The sequence below is a fragment of the Pholcus phalangioides genome, unplaced genomic scaffold (genome assembly GCF_987345545.1).
Source record: "Pholcus phalangioides strain wild (caught in Gottingen) unplaced genomic scaffold, Ppha-v1.0 ptg000013l_1, whole genome shotgun sequence".
In the NCBI taxonomy this organism is placed as follows: domain Eukaryota; kingdom Metazoa; phylum Arthropoda; class Arachnida; order Araneae; family Pholcidae; genus Pholcus; species Pholcus phalangioides.
The window spans coordinates 22,807,030-22,831,166 of record NW_028301606.1 but is presented as its reverse complement, the minus strand read 5'-3'; the positions used below and the strand labels follow the sequence as shown (position 1 = coordinate 22,831,166).

The 24,137-nt window shown below is 35.4% G+C and overlaps 1 protein-coding gene across 1 annotated transcript; it reads left to right on the top strand.

Annotated features, from left to right (window-relative positions):
- Cerk (Ceramide kinase) lies at window positions 1-19,648 on the top strand. The gene is made up of 11 exons (XM_089240901.1): window positions 1-337; window positions 2,493-2,774; window positions 3,010-3,138; window positions 6,269-6,332; window positions 7,511-7,731; window positions 8,347-8,499; window positions 8,665-8,773; window positions 10,924-10,991; window positions 13,777-13,973; window positions 15,035-15,213; window positions 18,111-19,648. Exons 1-11 carry the CDS (start codon window positions 202-204, stop codon window positions 18,211-18,213), a joined length of 1,641 nt encoding a protein of 546 aa, XP_089097027.1. The 5' UTR covers window positions 1-201; the 3' UTR covers window positions 18,214-19,648.
- Window positions 19,649-24,137: the final 4,489 nt, after the last annotated feature.

Here is a 24,137-nt window from a genome sequence, read left to right as displayed (position 1 = left end):
TTTTTGTTGATCGATACCTCTCCGCGTGTCCGTAGCATCATTTACCGTCCTCGTCGTCGTCTCAGCTGCTGCTGCTGCCAGTGCCGCCGCCACCGCGTAGTGCATGTGCACTGACTGTGGTGATTCTCAGCAGCAGGTTCAGTTTGTTTTGCGTCGCGGTCGCTGGCGGCACGCGCTTTTTCACTTCGTCCTGTCGTGGTGATGATGGCATTTCCCGACAACAGTGTCGATTCTTCGAGCCCGCTCTTGTCCGGAATTTTCCACAACAATGGCAAGAAATATGTGCTCTCGTTGACGAGTGAGTCCATCAGCTGGAAGCTGGAGAAATTCGAAAACAGTGAGTATTTCTCCCGAGAAATATTCTCTCTCTCTTCTCTCGGAAGTAAATAACGATGACATCCCGATACAGCCAGAGGCTCTTTCTCTCTCTCTCTTTCTCTCGGATGCCCTTTAAAAGGCTTTTATTATTTTTTTTGTTTTTCCGTTCCAGTGGATTTGCATAATTTGTTACATTCTCGAACGGGGTTGTTTCATTCTCCGTTGTTACGGTATTTGCACTTTAAATTATGGTTCCGTGTCCGTCCCCCCCCCTCGGGAATAAAAATTAGATTTTGATGTATCGATTTATGTTGTATTGTTGTTTTCTCTGACCATTGTATTCGCAACAATGACAACTTTTTTTTCAGATTGTCATTGTTGCCAAATGAATTGTGATTGCCAAAATTTGGTTATTGTTGTGATATTATTATTATGAATAGACTGCAAAATTGTAGAGATTGTAGAATTTACTGCCTTTTTTTTTGTCTTTCCCACGGCTGTAGCGTTGGCTGCAAGCAGGGCCGTCGTAATGTTTAACACTTGCCCTCGGGTGCGTAGTGGGGCCACATCCTGGAGCGAAGCCTCTGGACTGAAATCTTTGGCAGGTCCCGAAGCTACCCTTATATAGTGAATTTATAGCATGGAAAAAAAAAGTTTCGGGGGGGGGGGGGCAAGGCTTGCTTGCTTTCTGCCAGCCCCATCTTTGTGTGTGGGTGGGGGCATAAAATGTCCCAGGCTAGGAGCCCTATTCCAGGATGTGGAGGGCATGCCTGATGCACTTTTCATAGTGTGTTGACATACTTTATAAAGGAGTTATTGTAATAGATATCGATACATTTTTCCAGTCCCTTCATCTTTGTATTGACATGGCCCCCACATCCTGGAGCAGGGCCCCTAGGTTGGGCCTTTTGGTGGGCCCCCAGACCAGACTTTTCATGGGGCCCCCTTTATATTGAATTTATGGCATGAAAAACAAATGAAAATTGTCCCGGGCCCCACGGCTGGAGCCCTGTCAGCCTCCCCCTTGTGGTGGCCAAGATTGTTGAATCCTGTTTCAACTAATACCGTTATAGCGAGAAAAAAAAAATGTTTTAATGAACTCTAATCCCCCGATATGTTTTCGTAGGAACAATGCAAAAGCCTGGAATTCCTTTGCAATGAAATTCTTATAACGAAGTGATTTCTCCTGTCTCTTGGAGTTTGTTATAATAGGAATGGACTATATAGCCTATATGGGCATCTCGCTGTATATACATGTAAAAGCATTGTTGAGAAACATTCTGATCAAAATACTTTAAAAGTTCAACAATAAATATCTCCTTATAGCATGATGGCCAAGAGTTTTCGAAATCATTTGTATTTTGAATGTTTTCCAGTTTCAATGGATTGTACCATAGCCATGGCATCCTTAATGGGAGAACCTTAGAATGAGATTTTTGGCAGGCCTCTTATATTGTTTTTTCAGTAACTGTTTGGTGTAAAAAAAATGTGTAAGGTGGATCCCTGGTCCTCTAGCATGTCCCTCACATGGGATAAGCTGACAGGGCTCCAGTCCAAACATATTGTTTTTGTTTTCAATTGTCCTATAAATTTAAAATAGTGGCCTGGCTCCAGGATGTGGAGAGCCATGGCCTCCACAAGGAGGGGGCTGACAGGGCCTGTAACGATTCTCGTATTTTTTTGTTTTTCACGCCATAAATTAATTTACTATAAAGGAGGCCCGAGAAAAATCTGGTCTGGGAGCCCTGCTCAAGGATGGGGGGGGGGGCCTGGGCAGCCACCCCTTTATGGGGGAGGGTAGGCCTAGTCATGCAGGGAGAGCTGTTGGGTCATGCGGCCACAAGGGATGCAACATTAAGAGAAGTGCTAAATTAGAGTTGAAGGGGTAAAATAAATTTTGTTGACCAAAAAGGCATGATTCAGGGAGCATCAAAAAATCAGACCCACTTGGGTAGAGATTTTCTCTTGATCCAGCTATGGATGGTTTTTAAAATTATCCATACTTGTTACCATTCATGCATCTATTTTGGTTCTGTGGAATAGTCTCCAGTCATCAAGTACTTTATGCAAACCAAAGTATTTAAAATCTACTGTGATTAGTGGAGTGCATGTGGATTTTCTCAGTATATGTGTGTGTGTTCGTGAATGCTCTTGACTCGTTTTTACTTTCTCAGGATCTCGGATCATTCCTCTAAACAGACTGATATCGTTCAATCCGTGTGATTGCAATTCATCCCCGAAAGCCAAACAAGGACATTGTAGATTGTGTGCATTGTGGAGACTTCAAGTGAGCGAAAATGTTGTCGAACTTCTTCCTTTTCCAGCGATGGCCATACGAATACATTATGCTGTTTATCACCGTAAACACCTCTGGAGGCTAAAGAGTAAAGTTTTCTGTCCGGAGGAGAATTCACTTGTGAAAATGTGGCTGCAAGCATTGAAAGATGCAGTTTCAGGTATTCAGGCTTTAATTATCTAGTAGGCTATATTATTCTGAACGAATTTATCTGAGAAAATTTTCCTGAACTTGCATCATTTCATTAGTCTAGGAATTCATTACTGGCATAAGTCACTGTCGCAGTATCACAATAATGAGCATAATAAGTAATTTGAAAACTGACACTTTTTCATTAATTATAAACTATTTTCAATAAAACTTCAATTTCATGCGATCAATATTTTTTTCATTAGCTCTGAACAGGCCAAAAAAATTGCTGGTATTCATCAATCCATTTGGTGGGCGAAGCAAGGGCATTAAGGTGTATGAAAAAAAAGTTGCACCAGTCTTCCGACTTGCAGGAATAGATGCTCACATCATAAGTATGCTCTTCTTTCAGTTCATTCTACAAAAATCTGTACTCTTGTATTATACATAGAGCCCGGATTATATGCATTAAAAAAGTGGCAAAATATGCACTTAACTGTCAAAATATACTCTTAAAAATGCATTAAAACAAGGGTGGTCAATCTATAAGGGATTGCAGGCCACTTCATTGGTTTGAAAAATCATAAGCAGACCACTTATGTGATCCGAACAATACCATTGATAACATGTAAAACTGCACCAAAAGCCTCTCAAGTGATCTGTACATGTGTGGTGGGTCACTTAAGTGAGCTGTAAATGTGCCACCAGCTGTTTGCATGATCTGGAACTGTGCCACGGGAAGTTGATGTAGGGTGTTAAGTGATGTGGAACTGAATGTTGTGTATAGATTCACTGATCTGCAATTGTGCTGCGAGCCTCTTAAGTGCTCTGTAATTATGCTGTGGGCCACTCAAGTGACTTGTGAATATGCCACTGGCCACTTGAGTGATCTAGTAATGTGCAGCGGGCCACTGAAGTAATGCTGAACTGTACCGCGGTTCACTTAAGTCATAGTTTCCCAAACTTTTTGTTCCATCGCCCCCCTTCAAAAAAAATTCTCTCCTCATCACCCCCAAATCAATCGAACCCATAGGAATACTAAACCCAAAGCTCCTTAGAAACTTCCATCGCCCCCAGTGGACGATATTGCCTACTTTGGGAAACACTAACTTAAGTCATCTGCAAATGTTCTGCTTAGTTCATTTTTACAAAATAAGGTTTGAGGTCGGGGCCCATGTCAGATGAATCCAAGGGCTATATTTTGCTCCAGGCTATGGGATGTGCATTGAAAAAAATGCATAAAAATATATTCCCAAAATATACACTAAAATATCCTAAAAAGCCTCCGAAATTTATGCAAAAAATGAGTGAATATGCATTAAAAAATCACCATGCAAAAACAAAAGCAGATATGTTTTTAGAATGCAATTTTATATTTCTTAATGCATATTTATTAAAAAATATGTATTAATGCAAAAAGATCCTTACATATGTATATGCTGCATATGCAAATAACTTCTAAACATTTTTTATTTAGGAATTCTAGTGTGTTGCAGCTGCTCAATTACGAAATACCCGTAACAAAAGCATTTCGACATTATAAAAAAAAACTGATCACACTTTCGATACTTGTCTAAAAATAACATTACAACAAAATGGTTGATACTGTAAAAATACAGCATTATGACATCTCTATTAATTCTCTAAATTCTCCCCCTTCCAGGAAACAAACATGTTACAAAAATTTAATATTATGAACAATATTTATTTGTAAAATTATAAAAAAAGTAATATTCAAAAAATATGTACTTATTCTGAAAATTCTTTGATTTTATTAAAAACTAGTTATAATACCCGGCGCTGCCCGGGTTTTATTTAATGAGGCTTTTTGGATCACGTGATATCTCCCTCTTTCTTTGACAGACACGGTTTGCATGTCAAGTTAACCAATATGGTGCTTTCCTGCGTAACTCATGAAATGAACAAATCTAGATTTAAAGAAACATAGAAATGAATATTTTTTTTCCTTTTTTAAGGGGCGATAAGTATTTCGATTCCCCCCCCCCCCCTGAACTTCAGGTTATTCCTGTTTCAGCTTCCAAAAATGCTTAATTAAAACTGTGGAATTTTTTCGTTTTTTAAAATTATTGATGTGACAGAAAACCCCCACCAAATTTCCACATTTCTACATTAAAATCAGCAACTTTAACACTGATTTCTATGAGGATCACCCTTTTCCTCACCCTCAAAGCGATGCTGATGATGATTATGGCATCTATTCAAAAAGCCTCATTACTGGGGGTATTGAAAATGTGGCAAACCATTATAAAGGCATAAACTATTATACATATACTGGCAGCGTTAAAAAAGTGACAAACCATTGTAAAGGCATATACACGTCTGAAAAGCATTGCTAGGGAACCACGGTAACCAAAGTAAACATTCAGAAAGTGATTGTTGAGGCCCAAAAATCATTGTCGCCCTACAGTTTTTGCCCATTTAGGGCATTTGCCATTAGGGCATTTAGGGCTTGAAATTTATCATTTAATTTATTGTATTTTGTCCAATTGACAAATTGTCAGTTTTAAGAAGGAAATAAAGATGAAAAAATTATACTCTAAAGTATCTCCAAGCTTCGCTCTACTCATGAATGGTAAGAAAAAAACAAAGTCCCTACAGGATGATTTAGGATCGTGAAAAAGTGTAAGGTTTAAGAAGTTAATATACCACTCAGTGGCATATTTACAAGGGTGGGGTGGGCTTAGTGGGGTTAAATAGTGCACGGCAGCAAATTTGAGGAATGAGTGACCAAGAAAACTAGTAGAATAGGAGGGCAACAAAATTTGTATAACTTTCTATAATTCTTCCTCTAAAAGCAGAGTCAGTGAGTGACCTAGAGAGCATGTGAGTAAGTAAACGAGTAACTTAAAGTGTGAGCATACATGTGAATGACTAAAACAGTAACCTACAGAGCGAGGGACCAGGTCACTGAGTGATGTACAGCATGTGCATACATGTGAATGACCAAAAGAGTGATCTAAAGGATGTGTAAATGATCAAAATAGTGATTTATAAAACAAGGAACCATGTCAGTGAACAAAAAAAAAAAGTGACCTAGAGTGTGTGGAAGTATATGAGTGACCAAAAAACAGTGTGCAAGCATGAGAATAGACTTTAGTGACTTAGAGAGTGCATGAGCATGGCAGTGACAGAAAGAGTGACTTAGAGGCACAGGTGTACTTGCATGAGTTGGGGGAACCGATTGGGTTATCAGCACTGGATGGAAAATTCGAGCAAAGAACAGTCGAGAAAATTAGACTAGAATGGGAGAATAGGCAGCTAAATTTGTGTAGCCCACGTATGGGGAAAACCATAAATGCACCTCTGACAGACCAGTCACGACCCAGGCTCTGTCCCTCCAGGGAAATAAGCCTTTTACCCTTGCGGGTTGGGTCGCGCTGGGGAGATAAATGCACCTCTGGTACCACTCGTACAGTTTTATTTGATTTCTCAAAAATGTGATTTTTGGACTTATTTTCCCTTCTTAAAACTGATGATTCAATTAAAAACATTTTTTGTTAACAGTTACACTGAAGCAGAATCATGCACAAGAAATACTAGAGGACATTGATATTCATAAATTTGATGGGTAAGTCTGAACATACATACTTTTTTCCATCCTGTTTGTAAATCACATGTAATTAATGAACAACTTTATAAATGACTAACATGGCTACTGAACAATGATTACTGAAGACCTAAATGTAACCATGTTTCCAAATAACTAATGACTGCATAATGACTAATGACAAGCCAGTATTGAGGTCTCTGAGTCCAGCATTTGTGAACCGATTAGAAGCTAGTATGTGGAGATTAGTTTGATATTTCATTTAGCATGTGCTGGAATATATTTTTTGAATTGTAAATGTTGTAATGAATATACAGTAGACTCTCCCTAATTCAGCACATACCAAACCAGGGTGTGCTGGATTATCAAAATCACTAGATTACTGGAAGTCAATTGAAAAGCCCATTTAAGTACTATAAAGTACTATGTACACAGACATAGTGGCATGTTTCTCTCTTCTATGCTTTGAGAAAGCTGCTTGGAACCCCCTCCCCCCAATAAATCATATATATATACAATGCAATGCATGCCCCATGTGGATGCCCCTGAATTTTGTACATATGGGGCATACAGAAACTGTGGCTCTAAAGATGAAAATCTGAACAAAAACTTGTTGAGTAAAAAGTAATTGTAATTAAGAATACTTATCATACTCAATATAGATTTGGTAACCAAGACATTCCTAATCACCATTCATAAGAAAAGGATTGTTTCAAAATTTTGTTCGATTTAAAAATGAAATGGGGAATTTTTTTAATTTTTGAAAAAACAAAAACCGCGCGTTCCTGATACCATGACATGCATGGGGGGTCACCCCAGAGTCTTACTGTGAAAATAACTTGATGTAGCTGTTGAAAGAGGTGGTTAATTGTGTATAGGACAAATAAAATCTAGTCACTAGCCAAATTTCTTGGTAACCAAAAAATTTTTTTCCAAGAAAAACACCTAAAACGACATATTTTCTATGTCCATTTTCCTGGAACCCTTTCCATGCTGATAAATGTGAATATGTAAAATTTTGTTCTTAGATTTCAATTTATTAATCTCTAATTCAAAATTTTAGGTACCAAATTTTTTAGTCGCCATTGTACCTAGGCTTTATCAAGTTCTCCTTTGTGAAATGAATATTTCCTAAGAGAAATAATCATCTTGCATTCTGTTTGCCATTTTACTGTATTTTGTTTTTCCTATTTCCCCAGGATCATCAGTGTAGGTGGGGACGGTAGTCTTGGTGAAATCTTGAATGGCCTGATCTTAAAAACACAAAAAGAAAATTCTATCGATATAAATGATGTTTATGCATCTTTGAAGGTTCCCAAAATTCCAATCGGTGTTATTCCAGCTGGATCTACAAACTGTGCAGCTTATTGTAGTATGAATACAGACGATCCTTTGTCAGCAGCTTTGGTGATTGTGATGGGTGAGTTTGGATTGTGTTAGCTCATATATATATATATATATATATAAAAATAAATGAAATTACATGTGGTATTACAAATAGTGTTTGAGTTTATTCTTGAATTAGGACCTATACGTATACATGTTCATGCCATTCATGTTCGACAGCAAGGGTGCACAACCTCCAGCCCGTGAAAGGTGTTCCCGTAGAAAAGTATCAATGCACACAACACTATAATATGTAGTACAGATGACTGGATATCAGATATCAAGCAAAGATAATTGGAAAGAAAAGTCACATTCTCTCCTGTGGGGAATCGAAACACCAACCTCACACTTGTATTTAACGATGGGCTCACTGGTTGCGATTTGTAAAAAAGAAAGGGCCCCGAAAAACAAACTTTACACTTTTTAGAATTTAATGGCCCAATGTATTCTTTTGCACCCAGGGCCTCAACCGACTAAAATCTGCTTCAGGTCATAGATTAATAGAGGCTCAAAGTCATGCCGTTATCAAATTTAAATTTCTTTTTTCCCCTAGTGCTTTTCTTTAGTGTTGTAATGTTTAATGAATCACAATATTGTGTTCATAAGTGGAGATTTTTGGTCACATGTATTATTTATCTTTGACCTACAGGTAATAAAGTTGGTGTGGATGTCTGTGGCGTGTATCATAAAGCGGGCTTATTGCGTTATGCTGTGACATTTCTTTCCTATGGGTTTTTTGGAGATCTCATTGTTGAAAGTGAAAAAATGAGGTTTCTTGGACCAAAACGCTATGAAGTGTTGGGTGAGATACAATGAATTTATCTGAACTCTGTTTTGATTACCATTTATTATAATTTCGGTTTTTTGCTTATTGATATTGAAATTCTTGTTTTGCAATTTTCACACTAGAGTAAAAATATAAGATCTTTATTGGTTATGCATTGCAACACATACTTTTATGTCATAGGTTTCAAAAATATTCTGCGTCATAGAAGGTATAAAGGAGAACTGCAGTTGAAGATGAGTGCAAATTGTGAGAATTCATCTTCCACCAAGTGTGAATGCTGTGTCATCGGGTAAATATTTTAATATCGTTATAAGAGTAGTGGCATCAACATGTGAGAGTAATCTGTTCCTCAAACATTGAAAAACTCGGCTCAAAGCAAATTTTATGATGTTTTTGAAGTATAAATACTAATATGAAAAACAAACTGATATGGTACTGGTATATTTTATGCTGGATAAATAAGGGTGCCAAGTGCTGTTTGACCAAAGGCATTGGAGCCGAGATGCTGTGGGTACTCGGGCACCTTCAGATTTAATTCACATGTTAAAATATGCTGGATAAAGTTACAGCAGAGTACCCACGGGACTAAAAAATGCTTTGGAATGTCCAAAAGCCTGGCAACACATTTTTGGCTTTGGCTCGTTCAGAGCTCTTCATTTGTTAAATGATTTTTTTCCTTATGCATTTTAATGCTCGTAACTAGAACACAGTGAATCTCTGAATACAACAATATTTTGTGCTAAAAAAAAGAATGGTTGAGGGGATTATAGTTATATTGAGTGCAGTGCCGCAACCCATTATCAAATTCATGGTGTTGGGTACGTCCATTCTAAATGAGTGATATTAGTATCGCCAGAAAATGTAAGCATTTATTGGTAGCACAAAATCATAATAAAATTCAGTTACAGGTATAATACCCTGTAAATTAAGTTTACCGCATTACAGTTTCTTGCCATATTAAAAAAAGTGGTTTATGGGGGAAATTCACAGACAACAATTCGTGACACGCAATTCAATGCTGGGAAGTTTGACTAACAATTATCCGACAACAGTTCAACATGAGTCAGTGAGCCAGTAAGTGAGTAAGGAACAACAGAGTGAGTGAATCAGTAAATGATACAGTAGTTGGTGAGTGACAGAATAGTTAGTGTTGATTAGTGAGTAAACTAGTGAGTGACAGTGAGCAACCTAGAGATAGAGTAACTGGCCTAGTGAGTGAGTGTCAGGATGAGCAGGCAGAGGGATCCAAAGTGAGCTATTGACAGAATGAGTAAAACGTGGTGATTGAGTACGTGTGACAGAGTGAGCAACCTCAGCAAGGAGTAACAGAGTGAGCAACTTAGTTATCTATCAAGTGAGCAACTGACAGTGAGCTACCAGGTGATTGAGTGTATATAACAGAGTTATCAACCTAGTGAGTTGATGAAAGAATGACAAAGTGAGCAACCTAGTGAGTGAGTGACCTAGGGAGTAAATGAACAACCTTGAGATCAAGTGAGTGACCGCCTACTGAGAAAGTGATTGAGTGGCATAATGAGCAACATTGTGAGTGAATTGGTGAGCAAGTGAGTGACCCAGTGAGTGATAGAATGAGCAACCTAGTGATTGACAGTGACCTTTTGAGTGAATGAGCGAGAGCAAGCTAGCTCTAGTATCAGGCTGGTTTCGCTTATTCACTTGATGATTCATCATAACTGATGTTTGTTGAATTTTCCCAGCGATGAATTGCTGGTGGTGAATTTTCTGGACACAAAAAAAAAGTAGCCACAGCATCAACTTCATTAGCATTTTCAGAGGGCAGATGGTGTAAATTACCAATGTGATTAGATGTTCTCAGCAGAGCTAAAACTAGCAAGGGGTTTAAAAATATATTGAAGGCGAGATATAAAAAATACCATTTTAATGGTTTGAAAATCTCTTCAGAAACTATTGTCAATTTATTATACTAATCATATCTTTGAATTGAAAGGAGGTTTAGTCTGGACTAAAGGCAATTCCAAACAAGATGTGAAAAAAAAAATATATATATATACGTGTGTGTGTGTATGTAAGACTACGACTATCGATGGCTGGTAAGATTCAGGGTTTGTTTTTGCAAATTTTATTAAATGTCAAAATATATTGATACATGTTATATATGGAGAAATGCTCCCATATGCTTATCACTGCGGCATGAAAAAATATGTCTCGGGAGAGCGGAAGCAACAGGTAGTAGGAGTGAAGGGTAGGTACAAACAAGTTTCATTGGTCCCTGATTGAACGACGGGAGAATAGGTTTTGGGGGGGGGGGAGGGATAGAAAGAAAGAAGGTGTGTGCCCACACAAGAGAAGAAAAGAAGAGGTAGATTTCTTTGTCTTATTACACATATTGGTGTAAAGAGAATTGTTATTGTAGTGGAAAAGGTTTTATTGGTTCAAATTGAAATTTTTATTCTCTAGGTGTGAAACTTGTATGAAAGCTAAATTGAAGGCAGAAAGCAGCGAAAATTCATCGCCTGAAAAAATAAGTATGTTTATGTGTATTGATGTAACTTTTTTGTTTCGAAATGCTTGTGAAAAATATCATGCAGAAGAATCCGGCTTAAGTGCCAGAAGGGTGGGCTGACTAGGCCAGAGTTTATAAACTTTCACTTCCTACCCCCACCATACAATGAAAAACACCATTTTAATACAGAAAACCACTCAGATTCACATTTTGTGACTTCTTGGTACAGATCAGTACTTTATATATAAATGTATACATAATGTAAGTGTTTGTTATGTACTGTAGTACTACACGTTTTAAAAATTTATTAAAGGAGATGGATGTCCAAGAATATAAATATTATTATGAAAATTATGTAAATAGTTTTTTATTTATGTAATTTTTCGCCTTTAAATAGTCATTATCTTAATTAGTCATTATCATTCTTCATTCTTATGTAAAAATGGAATTTAACAGAAATGCTAACTGCGACTTGTTAATAATCCATAAGGTGGTAACGAACTTTGCAAAGTTTGGTGCCAGTTCTGAGGATTTGGCAACATCATGACGCCAAGAGACCATTACAGAGGCCAAATAGTCAGGATTCTACTGTATTTACTCATATAAAATGTGCACTTCCCTCATCCGATACTAATCTGTTTATATGAGTGCACATTAAAATCAGTGACAATATAAAAAGTAATATATTACTTTTTGCAACTGAGGAATATGGTACATCATTAGATTCGAGTGAATATGGTATTTAATATGCAAATTAAGCAGTGTTTACTAGGGCTGGAAAAATCTATTGCTCGACATGTTCAGGGAATGTGAAAATTCTGCTGTGGTATTTTGTTTCTTCTGACATTCCCAATGCAGGTATGTACGAAATCCAGAAATAGGGAAATTTTTTTCCCCTATTGATGCAAATTATATATATAATGACAACACATTTGTTTTGAATGTGTGTGTGTGTGTGTGGGGGGGGGGGGGAAGAAGTATGAAAAGCAAAATTTTGTTAGGCAACACTAACTTTTGTGAAAGGTCTTTTAGAAAACTTGACAAATGCACCAATGAGCTTATTGGTTGTATTCGCTTAAGTATAACTTATTAGTTGCATTTGTCAAGGTTTGTATAATACCAGCCTTAGACTAGGTGGCCATCATTGATCAAAACTCTGGGAAAAGTTGTCAGAAATCAGTCCGTGTGGGAAATCTTTTAGTGTTGTAGAAAATTTTGCGATTTCGTCACACGAAAGTATAACTTGAAATATTTTTAACTAACTATAAAACCTGGTGCTGCCTGAGTTCTCTTCAATTACTGGGAGAAGTGAAATGATTAAAGCCATTGAAAAAGTGACAAACCATTATAAAAGCATTAACTATTTATACATACTGGCAGGATTAAAGAAGTGACAAACCATTGTAAAGGCATGCGCATGTCTGAAATTCATTGCTTGGGAACCATAGTAACCAAAGTGAGCATTCTGAAAGTGATTGGTGAGGCTTGGAAACCATTCTTGCTCGACATATTTTTGCCCAGCTCTGACAATCTTTTTTTTAAAGTAAACCTATTGTTCAAGTGAGGTCCCATATATGTAAAATTTGTGGCTTTTAATAGATCTAAAATTGTAGATTTGTATAGAGAACACACACCTCACTAATAATAGCAAACACAAAACAAAATTTTAAGAGAAATTTTGCTGACCAAGATTATCATTGGATGGTGGAGAGAATTTATACATATTCTTGAATGTGTAAATGAATATTACGTAATGGTTTTAGGATGACTACTTTTTTGTATTTTTTCTTTTTGTTGACAAAATGATTTTTACAATGAAGTAAGTAAATCTAGTAATGAAACTAAGCAATATTTTCTAGACATGTAAAATATTGATTCTGGCATGTATTTTTCTAAGTTACATGCAAATCTAAAAGCAAAAATAATAAGTTACATGCCCGGCGGGGCATGTAACTTATTATTTTTTTTTAGATTTGTTCAGCCCTAGTGTTTGCATTAAGTTTTGTGCTAAAAATGGAAAATTCAGTTACAGGTATAATACCCTGTAAATTAAGTTTACCGCATTACAGTTTCTTGCTGTATTAAAAAAAGTGGTTTATGGGGGAAATTCACAGACAACAATTCGTGACATGCAATTCAATGCTGGGAAGTTTGACTAACAATTATCTGGCAACAGTTCAACATGAGTCAGTGAGCCAGTAAGTGAGTAAGGAACAACAGAGTGAGTGAATCAGTAAATGATACAGTAGTTGGTGAGTAAGGTAAGTAAGTAGTAGTTGGTAAGCTCTGCAAATATTGAACTTAGAAACATTAATTTTTTTGTTGACCTCGCAGCAACTTTGTAATTGGTTGTTAGGGGATGGGAAGACTAAAAATATAATTTTGTATCTCACGGTATATAATATGCTCTTAGAGTAAAATAAATGACACATCTAAGATATAGTGCCATCTTAATGCATGGGCCCACCCGGGCCTTAAGGGAAGAGGGTAAAAATGTAGTTGCAAAAAGATATAGTTGAAATTTTTGAGGATTATGCATGTAAATTTGCCTGGTTGAGCCTCAGAAAAATCACTTGGCCGATGGTGCTTTTAAAATAGCCATGCTAAGGTGGGCACATTAAACATTTTTTTCTAATTGAAAGTATTTTTTCTCTGTAGACCACAATTTAAAAGTTATTTGAGGTGAAAGACAAGTTTCCATCCTGTATATTTTTAGTTTAATAAAAATCCCTAATTATAAATGCATCCCTGTTATTTACGATTTGTTTTTATGTTAAATTGAAATTTTTTTTCCCTCTCATGTACAGGATGGCGAACAGTTTCCTGTAAATTTGTTGCTCTTAGTGCGGCTGTAATGAGTGGCGCATGTGCCAGGAGCGAATGTGGAGTTTCACCCTATCAACACTTGGGCAATGGTTACTGTGATGTCATTATTGTGTCTGCAAAGTCTCGTTGGAACTTCTTGAAGTACCTTTCTACAACAGCTACTGCTTGTAAAAACCCTGTGAGTTTATCAGATATTTAAAAAGTTACTGTTTTAGCAGTTTCATGAAGATTTTTTTTAGATCTTGTAATATTGTAGTGTTCCTTCAACAGGGTTCCCAGCCAAGTCTGCTGGACCGGGGTTGCACAATCTTTCCGGTTCACAGGCCAGATATACAGTATTTCTGCTACTTACAGGCCAGAAACTTGTATATGTAGGGGATGACCGTAAGACCCGTATTTTATGGGATATTCGTGCAAGTTGAGTCATTAAGAGCTTTTTATAAAATGTCCTTTTTTTTTTCTTTTTTTTGTATGTTTTCAATGAAGCTTGCTTTAATATTTGTTCTTTACCAAAACCAAGAATTAAGATTACTTTTATGACTTAGTCATAATTATTACAATATAATCGAAATAATAATTATAATCTTATAAGTACATTCATGTATAGCATAATTGTCAAAAATACAAATTTTCTTGGTTAATTACATACAATGTATACGTATCCACTGCGACTAGCAGTAGCCCTCTACTTCCCCCATCATTGGCAATTTTTCCGAAATCTTAGTGATAGTTGGAAATTTTACAATTTATTTTTCTATAATCAGCAACTTTACGTGACTGACAATTCTTTTTAGCTATAATTTGCAACTTTACTTGCCTTTGACTATTCTTTTTTGATGTAATTGGCAACTTTACTTGCCTCTGATGTTTTTTGGCAATAATTTGCTGTCTCTCACATGGATCCCCCATTTCCTGTATTTTTATTGAGGAAATACAGTCAGCCTAGGTATAGATGATATTGTTACTTTTCTACCAAACTCCTTCCTGCATTTGGCTAACTGGCCAGAGGTTGTGCTAGATCATTTCCCTGACTAAATATTCCGGAGGAAAAATATTTTGCAAAATCTTGACCTTCCAATAATTTCTCAAGTTTTATAGGTTATCCCTTTGACCTTTTCAAATATTTAAAATTTTCTGATTTTCGAAATCGTTGGGAACCCTGTTCGAGTGGTTTTTTTTACTGTATAGATATGGTGACCTTAAATTTGGAGTATTTAACTATTTTGATTTCATTTCCAGCTCGACCTTGACTTCGTTCAGTCGTACAGAGTTAATGAGTTCATTTTCAATCCGGGCGGCACAGAGGACAAGACACCTGAGGCAGATTGCATGGGCGTCCAGGACAACTACCAGCAGCTTCAAACCAGCATGTGGCAATGTGATGGTGAAGCTATGTCTGACACATCTGTACATGCTAAGTAAGTAAATATGGGTTTTGTTGTCACATTTTTGCTTATAGCATTCCCGGGCATTTCAAAATAATAAGGTGAACGTGTGAGCTATTCGTACAAGGATAGCTTTCAGAATGCTCTTTAGAAAGAGGGTCTATTTTGTTGTAGGAAGATACTGAGAATACTGTGTGTGGATTTGCTAACACACTGTTTTTGTCGCCAATCAATTTTTGTCAACGTTATTTCTATGGTATCGGAAAATTTGTTCTTCCTTCAGTGCTTTCTTTCAGACCGAGCACATCTCTAGTCTATCCCTGCGGACAATTTAATACCCAATGAGTTGCCAGAATGTGTATATTTAACAAATGGAGAGTATGTCTAGTATTGTGCATGGATTATTTAATGCTGCCATCTTTTTAAAACTATGAGTGAGATGAGAAAGATGGGAACCCACGACTATAACTCAAAATATGGAAATAAACACCAAACAGCTGTTTCGTGGCTGATTAGCCCTTTTTTCTCAGTGGTAGAAAGTTTGTTATAGTGAAAAATACTCGCTTGAACATTACACATGGTTGATGTAGTGATGACTATGGCAGAGGGAGAGACTTGACTAGTTGATAGTGATAACTAGAGCCTGGATTACATGGAAATGCAAACGTGCATATACGATTGCATACATTATGTATATAATTACATAAAATCACAAATTTTAGAACAAGTACACATTTTTTTTAGTATTTTTCTATCGACTGCAATGTACAAATATTTGCAAGATCGCTCTTTCCATTCAAATTTAACCATATTTCATTAATTTGTTCAAGAAAATATTTTACCACTAAGTATTACTCATTTTGGGACACATTTTTAGTCAATGCATATTTTTAGGCGTTTTTAAATGCATATTTTTGCACTTCTGCATATTTTTCTTCTAAGGTTTACTAGTCTTTTTTAGCATGCATGCTTTTTTTTCATTTCAGTGTGTATTTTTTTTTTTATGCATATTTTTTTTTTTGTACATGTTTTTCATTTTTGGTGAAACTCCAGCATTTTTCAGTCATATTTTTTCATAAATAATGTATGTCCTTTAGGGCATATTGAATTTTCGATGAGGCATATTTTTTTTCATACACGTTTTAGTATTTTTAAATGCAACATATTTTTGTAGTTTTTATGAATTTTTCTTTTTTCTTCACTTAAAATTTTTTTTTTTCATTTTGGCATACAATTTTTATGCCATACTTCCCCATTATTAGATGGACTTATTTTCATTTCTCGCACATATTTTTGATTTCGTGGCATTTTTGAATGCAGATTTTTAGTGCACATTTTGCCACTTTTTTAGTGCACATTTTGCCACTTTTAGTGCACATTTTGCCTCTTTTTTAGTGCATATAATCTGGGCTCTAGTGATAACGATGCATATGATTATGATTGTAAGATGGAATGTATCAATGATGTATTGGAGGAGAGGGGACAATTTTAAGAATCGAACCCAAATATTTTTTTTGGAGAAATCGTTAGCCAAAGAATGTAAAATACTTCAAAGAAATCTTTTTTTTTTTTTTTTAAATTTTAGTGTTGATTTTTTAATAGTTTTTTTTTCATAAGAAGAAATGTCATTTTTATGAAACTTTCCCTTAAAATTTTGGAGAAAAGTGAAATTACTCTTCAAAATTATTTTTTTCGGATAACACTGATTAAGGTTTTTGCTTCCTGCCGAGACATATTTTTGTGGTTTGTAGAACTAAAGCATAAAAGCGATCAGACCCTATTCCAGGACCCGTAACTAGGGGGGGGGGGGCGAGGCGGCAACTGCCTCGGGTGGCAGTTTTAGGTGGGAACAAAGCACACCATTACAAAATAATCAGATTTTAAAGTTGTGAGGGCGGCAAAATAATGTTTGTCTTGAGCAGCAAAAATCCTAGTTACGACCCTGCCCTATTCAAACACATTGATAGAATTCCTTCATTTCTAGACCAACTTATTAATGGCATTAAATTTCAGTACATACTGGCCCTCGGTATTTGCAGATTTCGTATTTGCTGTTTTTATATTCACTGTCTCTTTCCCAGTTTTTTTGGAAAACACTGTTGAGGTAATAATCTCGTATTGGAACAAAATGTAAGTTGTATGTGTAAAATAAACATTTAAGAAAATTCCTCTTAACCCTAGAATACTAATAGACATATAGGTATAGGCAGTTAAAATAGAGTTTTTATCGGCTTTTTTTAGTTAGTAATCTAGGCAGTGCCCTAACTAGCCATTCCTGTGCCCTGTGCATGAATTTGTATTTTCTGTATTTATAGGCCCCCATCTAGGCTATTCTGGGCTCCTCCTTCCATGCGGGTGCACCTGCCTAGTTACGGCACTGTTTTTCTCGCTCTTTTGAAAATATTTATTCAAGACTATTGTTCAAATGATTCTAAAAGTGAAAAACTAGGAAGGAAAATTCAAAATATTGATAAAGGTTAGCTTCATTGCTGTAGTTTTCCATTATCATTGGTAATTTTTGTCGCACCACAGTCATTTTCTGCACACGAGGGCTAATTTCCTGTTATTATGCCATCAATGAGTCTACAGTAAATTTATCAAGAAACAAGAGCGTAAAATTTGATAAGCTGTTGCTGTAGCTACGTTTGCTACCAGGGCTGCAACTAGATGCTGGGTCAGCCAGGACAAGCATGCATTTTGGTGCCTCCTTAAATGTTGAAGGAATAAGAGGGTGAAATTTGCAACCGCCTCTGGTCCAGTGCCCAGACCACCAGACTCACCTGCTGCCCGTTCCAGAAAAAGTTTTTCTCGACTTTGATGTGGTACTTAAAATAAAATGTGAAATTTTAATCATTTCTGTATGTGCATGTTTCGAATATTTTTCCACACATCATTTTTTGAAATTGCATTAAAATTTTTTGTTGTGCCAGAGTCCATTGTCAGCTGATAACGATGTTTGGATCTGGACCCCAAGAATCATCCTCAGAGAATATATGCTGCGGCATATTCCCAAGAAAATTTCTCAAAGACTGAACAACCAACAGTTCGTTACCGTACCTTGAATACTCATATTTTATTTCAATTTTATGGCATTTCTGTGATTTTTTTTCCCTTCTGTGTAGCATTCCATGTGATGTGACATTTCATATGTGCATTTATACATGTATATATTATGTATTTATTTTATTTGAAGCATGAAAACGGACAAGAATTTTTACGCAGTAGGCACACATTTTCAAAATTTTAACGCAATTTTATGAATTAAGCTGTATGAAATGTATACTTTCGGATCATTTTGCAAAATAATTCTGGTGATTTTTTTAAAAATTTGTTATGACAAAAAGACTGCGATGAGAACAAATATCGCTTATTAAAATAAATTTCATTTTAAATGGAAATAGACAAACGCCCTGTAATTGCATGCACATTTTAAAGCTTTGGTTTCTACGAAAATGTATATTAGCGTTTTATGGATGTGATTCAATTATAGAATTTATTTCGTAAGTGTATGTATATAATGCGATATCCACTGTAATCGTAGACTATGGTTGTATTTTTTCCCCTTTCTAAGTAATCAAAAAATAACAAATTTGTGACTTTAAATACGACAGAAGTCACAACCTGTATATGTCTCTATAAATGTGGGTGCCAAAATTATACAACTGATTCATAGTATATTTTGAGAAGTGAAAAAATTATCGAAACTTTTCTATGAATATTAAAAATCATGCTCATGTTAATAGAAATGTGTTAAGGAATTTGATAACGAGCTCAAGAACAACAAAATAAAATAAAAAAGGTTGAGTCTCTATATAACGAAGTTGTTACATTCCATCAAAAAAATAAGTTAAAGAAAAGTTAAAGAATCTAGAAGTCGTTTTGTGAAAATTTACAGTTTTTAACAATTCCTTTTGTTATAATATACCTTTGTGTGAAGTTCCTAATAACTAGAACCCAAAAGTTTAGACACTAAAAATGACCAAAATAGGCAGGCAGAAAGGCACTAAAAAAAGCATTTGTAAGCTGTGGAAAAAGGGAAAAGTAACTAAAAGAGCGTATTAAAGGTCTGAAAACTGGTTAAAAATGACTGCTCTCACTGAATCTACTGCTCCAACAATAAAACATTATTATTACTTATAAAACTACTGACCTAATAATTACTTTAACAGATGAGTGCACTAGACCACAAAGGCAACAAATTTTATCTTTCCTTACAGCTTGTGTCTACTGAACTGGACCGTATATGGATGGTTGGACCTAACTCAGGTCAAGTTCACAATTTGCTGACGTTGCCACAGATGGCGACTAATAAAAAAATGACGTCACTCTCTGCTGTCCATGTGAAGGCTTTTAACTGCTGGCTGATGTGAAAATGAATTCAGGAAAGAGGAAATTCAACTGCCTTGCAGATAATCGAACCCACGACCTGCCTTTGTAGTCTAGTGAGCTTACCCAGCAAGTGAGAGGACGCGGGTTCATTTCCTCGCAAGGGCAGTTTTCTCTTTCCTAAAATTCATCTTCACATCAGACAGCTGTCAAAACCTTAGTATGAATAGCGGAGAGTGATGTCATGATTTGATTATTACTACTATATAAATTAGTGAAGTTTATGTCAAAAAAAGTTTGTGATCCTATGAGTTAAGGTCAGAGTTCAGTTTAAATGGATTCTTAATAATAAGTAATTTTCTGACATGAAAAACAAATCTAGCTGAAACTAAATAACTTATTGTTTTTACATAATAACATTTTCACATGAGAATTATTTAAAAAACATAACTAAATATTTTTGTCAAAACTTTCAAAGGTTGATCTTTTTTCAAATCAATCTGTTCGCATCAATTTGAAGAAAGATCTATCTAATTTTAAAGATTTTCATGTGTAAAATACCTTACCATGGTTGTTTGCAGTGCATTTATTTATGGTCTAAGAGAAAAAGTAAAATATAGATTTCTGTCTTGCTTTCACCCTGTCTTGTTGCAGCCGCAAATAGGACAGTTTTTGGTCAGTTATTTATCTATACACAAGGCCTGATCATGACATTTTATGTGACAGTGATGGTAACTCGTGGGAAATTTCCCATTTTGTGGGAAAAATTGGCCAAAATTGGTCCACATGGGAAATTTCTTGGCGTTTGTGGGAAATTTTGAGAGGTCATCAAACAAAAGAATTTTTGTTGAAAAAAATATATAAATGCAAAACAAAATGCTTTTCTAGTGTAAAATAATTGACTACTTCCACCGATAGATGGCAGCACAAATTTCGGAATGTGTGGGAAAAGTTTAGTCCAAAGGGGAATTTTGCTTGACAAGGTTACCATAACTGTTATGTGAAGAAACAGACTTCTAATTTATTCTCAGCGTTTCTTACGAGTTGCTTTAGAGTTCTCTCAATGTAAATTTGATGGTATTTTGATTACCTAAAATTAATTTTCAGCTTTAAATGAATTATTCATTCAAAACAGACTCAGTGTGTGGGGGGAGAGCCCAATTTCCTTTGCATCGTCTTTTAAAGGTAAATAAGCAAAAAATAAAAATAAATATCCTTTCGAAAGATCGGAATACAATTATAAAAATTTTAAAGAAAACTTTCTTTCATGGAATTTTATATTTTTAACGTTAATTAACAAAAATGTGTGATCATTCTGATAAAATTTGTTATATAGAGACTCTTCCATATAATTTCTACCTTCAACTTCATAAAATACTTAATATTGAAAACAATGTTCTGGTTATTCTGAGAAAAAAAAAAAAGATTCGAACAACCAATGCATTTAATTAACTGAAATGATCAAATGAAATTCATTTATAAAGACATTTAAAGTCTGAATTGTATCGATTTTACACCATCTATGTAAATTCTTTTATGTCATACATGATGGCCCAACTCAGGGTCTATCATTGGCCAAGTCTCGTGACCAAATAATACAAGGTGTCCTAATGTGTAAATCTAGAACTTATGTATTCTAAAAGAAATATAAAACTAGTGGATTTCATTGTGTAGTGGAGCGAAAGAAATAGCGTGCGTGTGTCAAGTGTATCAGTGTTTAATTAATAAACGTATATTTATCTAATTGAAAATAAGAATTTATATCAAATAATATAATGTAATATAACAAGATGAGAAAAATTTAAAAGCTTTTTCAAATTCAATTTCTTTTACGCATGAGCATTTATATAGTTCATTATATAGTGAAACCTCGCTATAACGATATTCGATATAACAATAAATCCCTCTACAATGATATTTTTTCAAATCTTTTTTTGGAAATGCCTATATCCTCAATGTTAAACTTGTGCCTCTCGATATAACAATCTCTCTAAAACAATATTTTTTCTTGGTCCACAGAGTGTCGTTATATCAAGATTTCGCTGTATAAGTTCGTGAGCCATTCGTGATAAACAGTGAGGCCAGACTTCGCATTGCTTTCCGCATTTTTGTTTTGCACAATGTTATATTAGTTTTTTGTAAGGCTTAATTTTTTTTATTTGATATTTTTGATATAGTTGTATTGTATTTTAGACCGTCTTTCCCCCTTTCTCGTGAGTATTAACCCTCCGTCGAGTGCATTTGATCTGTGACAGGTACAGCGTTGGCATGTGATGCTCCCAGTATGGTTACCAGATTCAAAAACAGGAGGAAACCTGTGTGTGCACTTTTTCTTAATGCCACTTTTTCAAGTTTCACAACAGATGGCGTTACTAGGAAAATGAATGTTGCAGTTTTCTTCTTTCAGATTTGTTTTTCACTGTCTTTTTCATATTATATAAGAAGCAATATACAGCAAGCTAGGCCATAGTTAGAATTAAGATTAGAAAGTCAATTCATAGCTCCATGGGTTAATATCTGATGTCCTGCTCACAGATTGGGTTCTTGCATTTTCGGAATTTCGAAGGCAATTGGTCGAAGCGTGATAATGTGTGGGGAAAAAACACACCCAAAGACTCATGTTAATGAAGAGAGATGTTTCAGAGTGGCGGAAAAGGGTGAATTTTCTAAAATGTAAGGAGGATGTCTGGTAACCCTATGTAAGTAGTAGGCAGCATCTGCTGCCACCTATCTTTCAAGTAAACAGCTTACAGAGGAAAACGTATCCAGTATATTTTAATTTTTGGAATTGGAATGGTCCCTACAAACATTGATAATTTTTTCTCTTGAATTGAGAATATTCAAAGCGAATAATTGTTAATGATTGCAATTGAGCGCTGTCCTTTAGAGGAAGACTTTTTGTATTTTTTATGTAATCGCAAAATAATTTTAGTCTCAGTTTTACTTTACAGGGGGCAAAGCTCATGTGTATATATATACCATTTTTAGTGTATTTTCAAAAGCCGTGGGGTCCCCTTTCCCCCCCCCCTAAATGACGGGCCTGCCCCTAGTCATGTATTTGCATTCATATACAGTTACAGAAAAAATGTGAGGTAAGACATGTAACAAAAAGAATCGGATTATATAATGAGTTCAGGGTACCAAGAGGACCCTGATATACTTGTAATTTGCATTCAAATGCAAGATTCTGCCATCTATACAGATGAAAGTTTTTGATTAGTGCACATTATTTTTTCCAGAGTCTGAAAGATAATTTTTTTCACACATTGAACGTGCAATCCTCACAAAGGTACTGTGGCCCATTGCTTGCAGTATGTGAGTTATAGCTATGTAGCAATTATTACTGTAACTGGGCGTACAGAGTAATGCTGTAATGAAAGTGCTTGAATATCATTTTATTGGGAACAATACTAAAATTATTTTTTTTATTTATGGCAAATACCACTCTTTAAAAGCACCATTGCTTAGTAAAAAGTGCCTAAATTCATTTGAACCCAGTGAACAAAATAATTTATAGCATGTATTATATAAATACACATACAGCTGGTCTGTGTGTCAAAAATTTTCATCTATTATTATGGATGAGAAAAAGAATTTGTAAGCAATGTGTGTAATTTATATACACTTATGTTCAGATTTCTCTGTAATCTTATATCATAATTGAAAAATTATCTGGCAGGAAATTAATCGAAAAAGAAGTATATTTTGTTATGTTTTTGTAGATTCGAAATGTAAGCGCATGAAGTACTCTGTAATCATGTAATTGAATTTACAATTAATTTTTAAACCCTCTGTTTGTAAAACCAATAAAAATGTAATACTGTTTTTGTTATGCATTAATTTTTATATTGTAGTATATATAAAACTTGATGTCAGTCATATAAAACTACAATTGAACATAAACTGCAAGCCGTACGACCAGAGTTTGCTTTTTAGAGTTCAAATACACAACAAGACGAGAGAACATAGTTATCTAAATTAGTGGTTGCTGACTCCCACAAAACAGATTTTTTTTTTTCTGCAACGAGTTCACTGAAAAATTCTTCAGTGAAACTTCCCATGGTAGTTATTCAGCAGCTACACCGATTGTTCTGCAGAGCTCTAAGGGCTTTGTGTATTTTCAGGGAAATAAAATCCCAAAGAGCTCTGCACAGAAATAGATTATGAATCACATGATCCATGAAACTGCACAGTTCGTACATTAGTAAAGTGTTAAGGGGGGAAACTCGACATTCTGCATTTCAGTGTGATTTTTCAAATATCTAGGCACCAGTAATATTTCATAGGCATCGAGAACCTTCCCCCCACAAAATTTATCAAAAATTGCATAATCTTTGACTTTTATGGGACTTAAAACCTCTATCCTTGCTAGCAGACTGGCTGATATGTTAGAAAATTTTGTGGTCCTAAGATGTCAATTCAGTAATAAAACAAAAAAAAATTAGGTGCCAATCTCTGAATTTTTCAGTTGCCTGGGATTTGTCCAGCCCTGCTATAAAGCACTAAGTAACAAACTGATATTTTAATCACCCATAAAATACAGGTCGACATCTAACAATTTCCAAAAGAGAGATGGTAGATTTTCAAAAGTGCTTGAATCTAGATGATTATGCTGCGTATATACAGGGTGC

Bases quoted from the DNA above. Each gene is read 5' to 3' on its own strand.
- Cerk (XM_089240901.1), top strand. From the start codon at position 202: ATGATGGCATTTCCCGACAACAGTGTCGATTCTTCGAGCCCGCTCTTG. The intron at 7,732-8,346 runs GTGAGTTTGGAT...TTTGACCTACAG, and splicing joins AGCTTTGGTGATTGTGATGG to GTAATAAAGTTGGTGTGGAT. The intron at 10,992-13,776 runs GTATGTTTATGT...TCTCATGTACAG, and splicing joins TTCATCGCCTGAAAAAATAA to GATGGCGAACAGTTTCCTGT.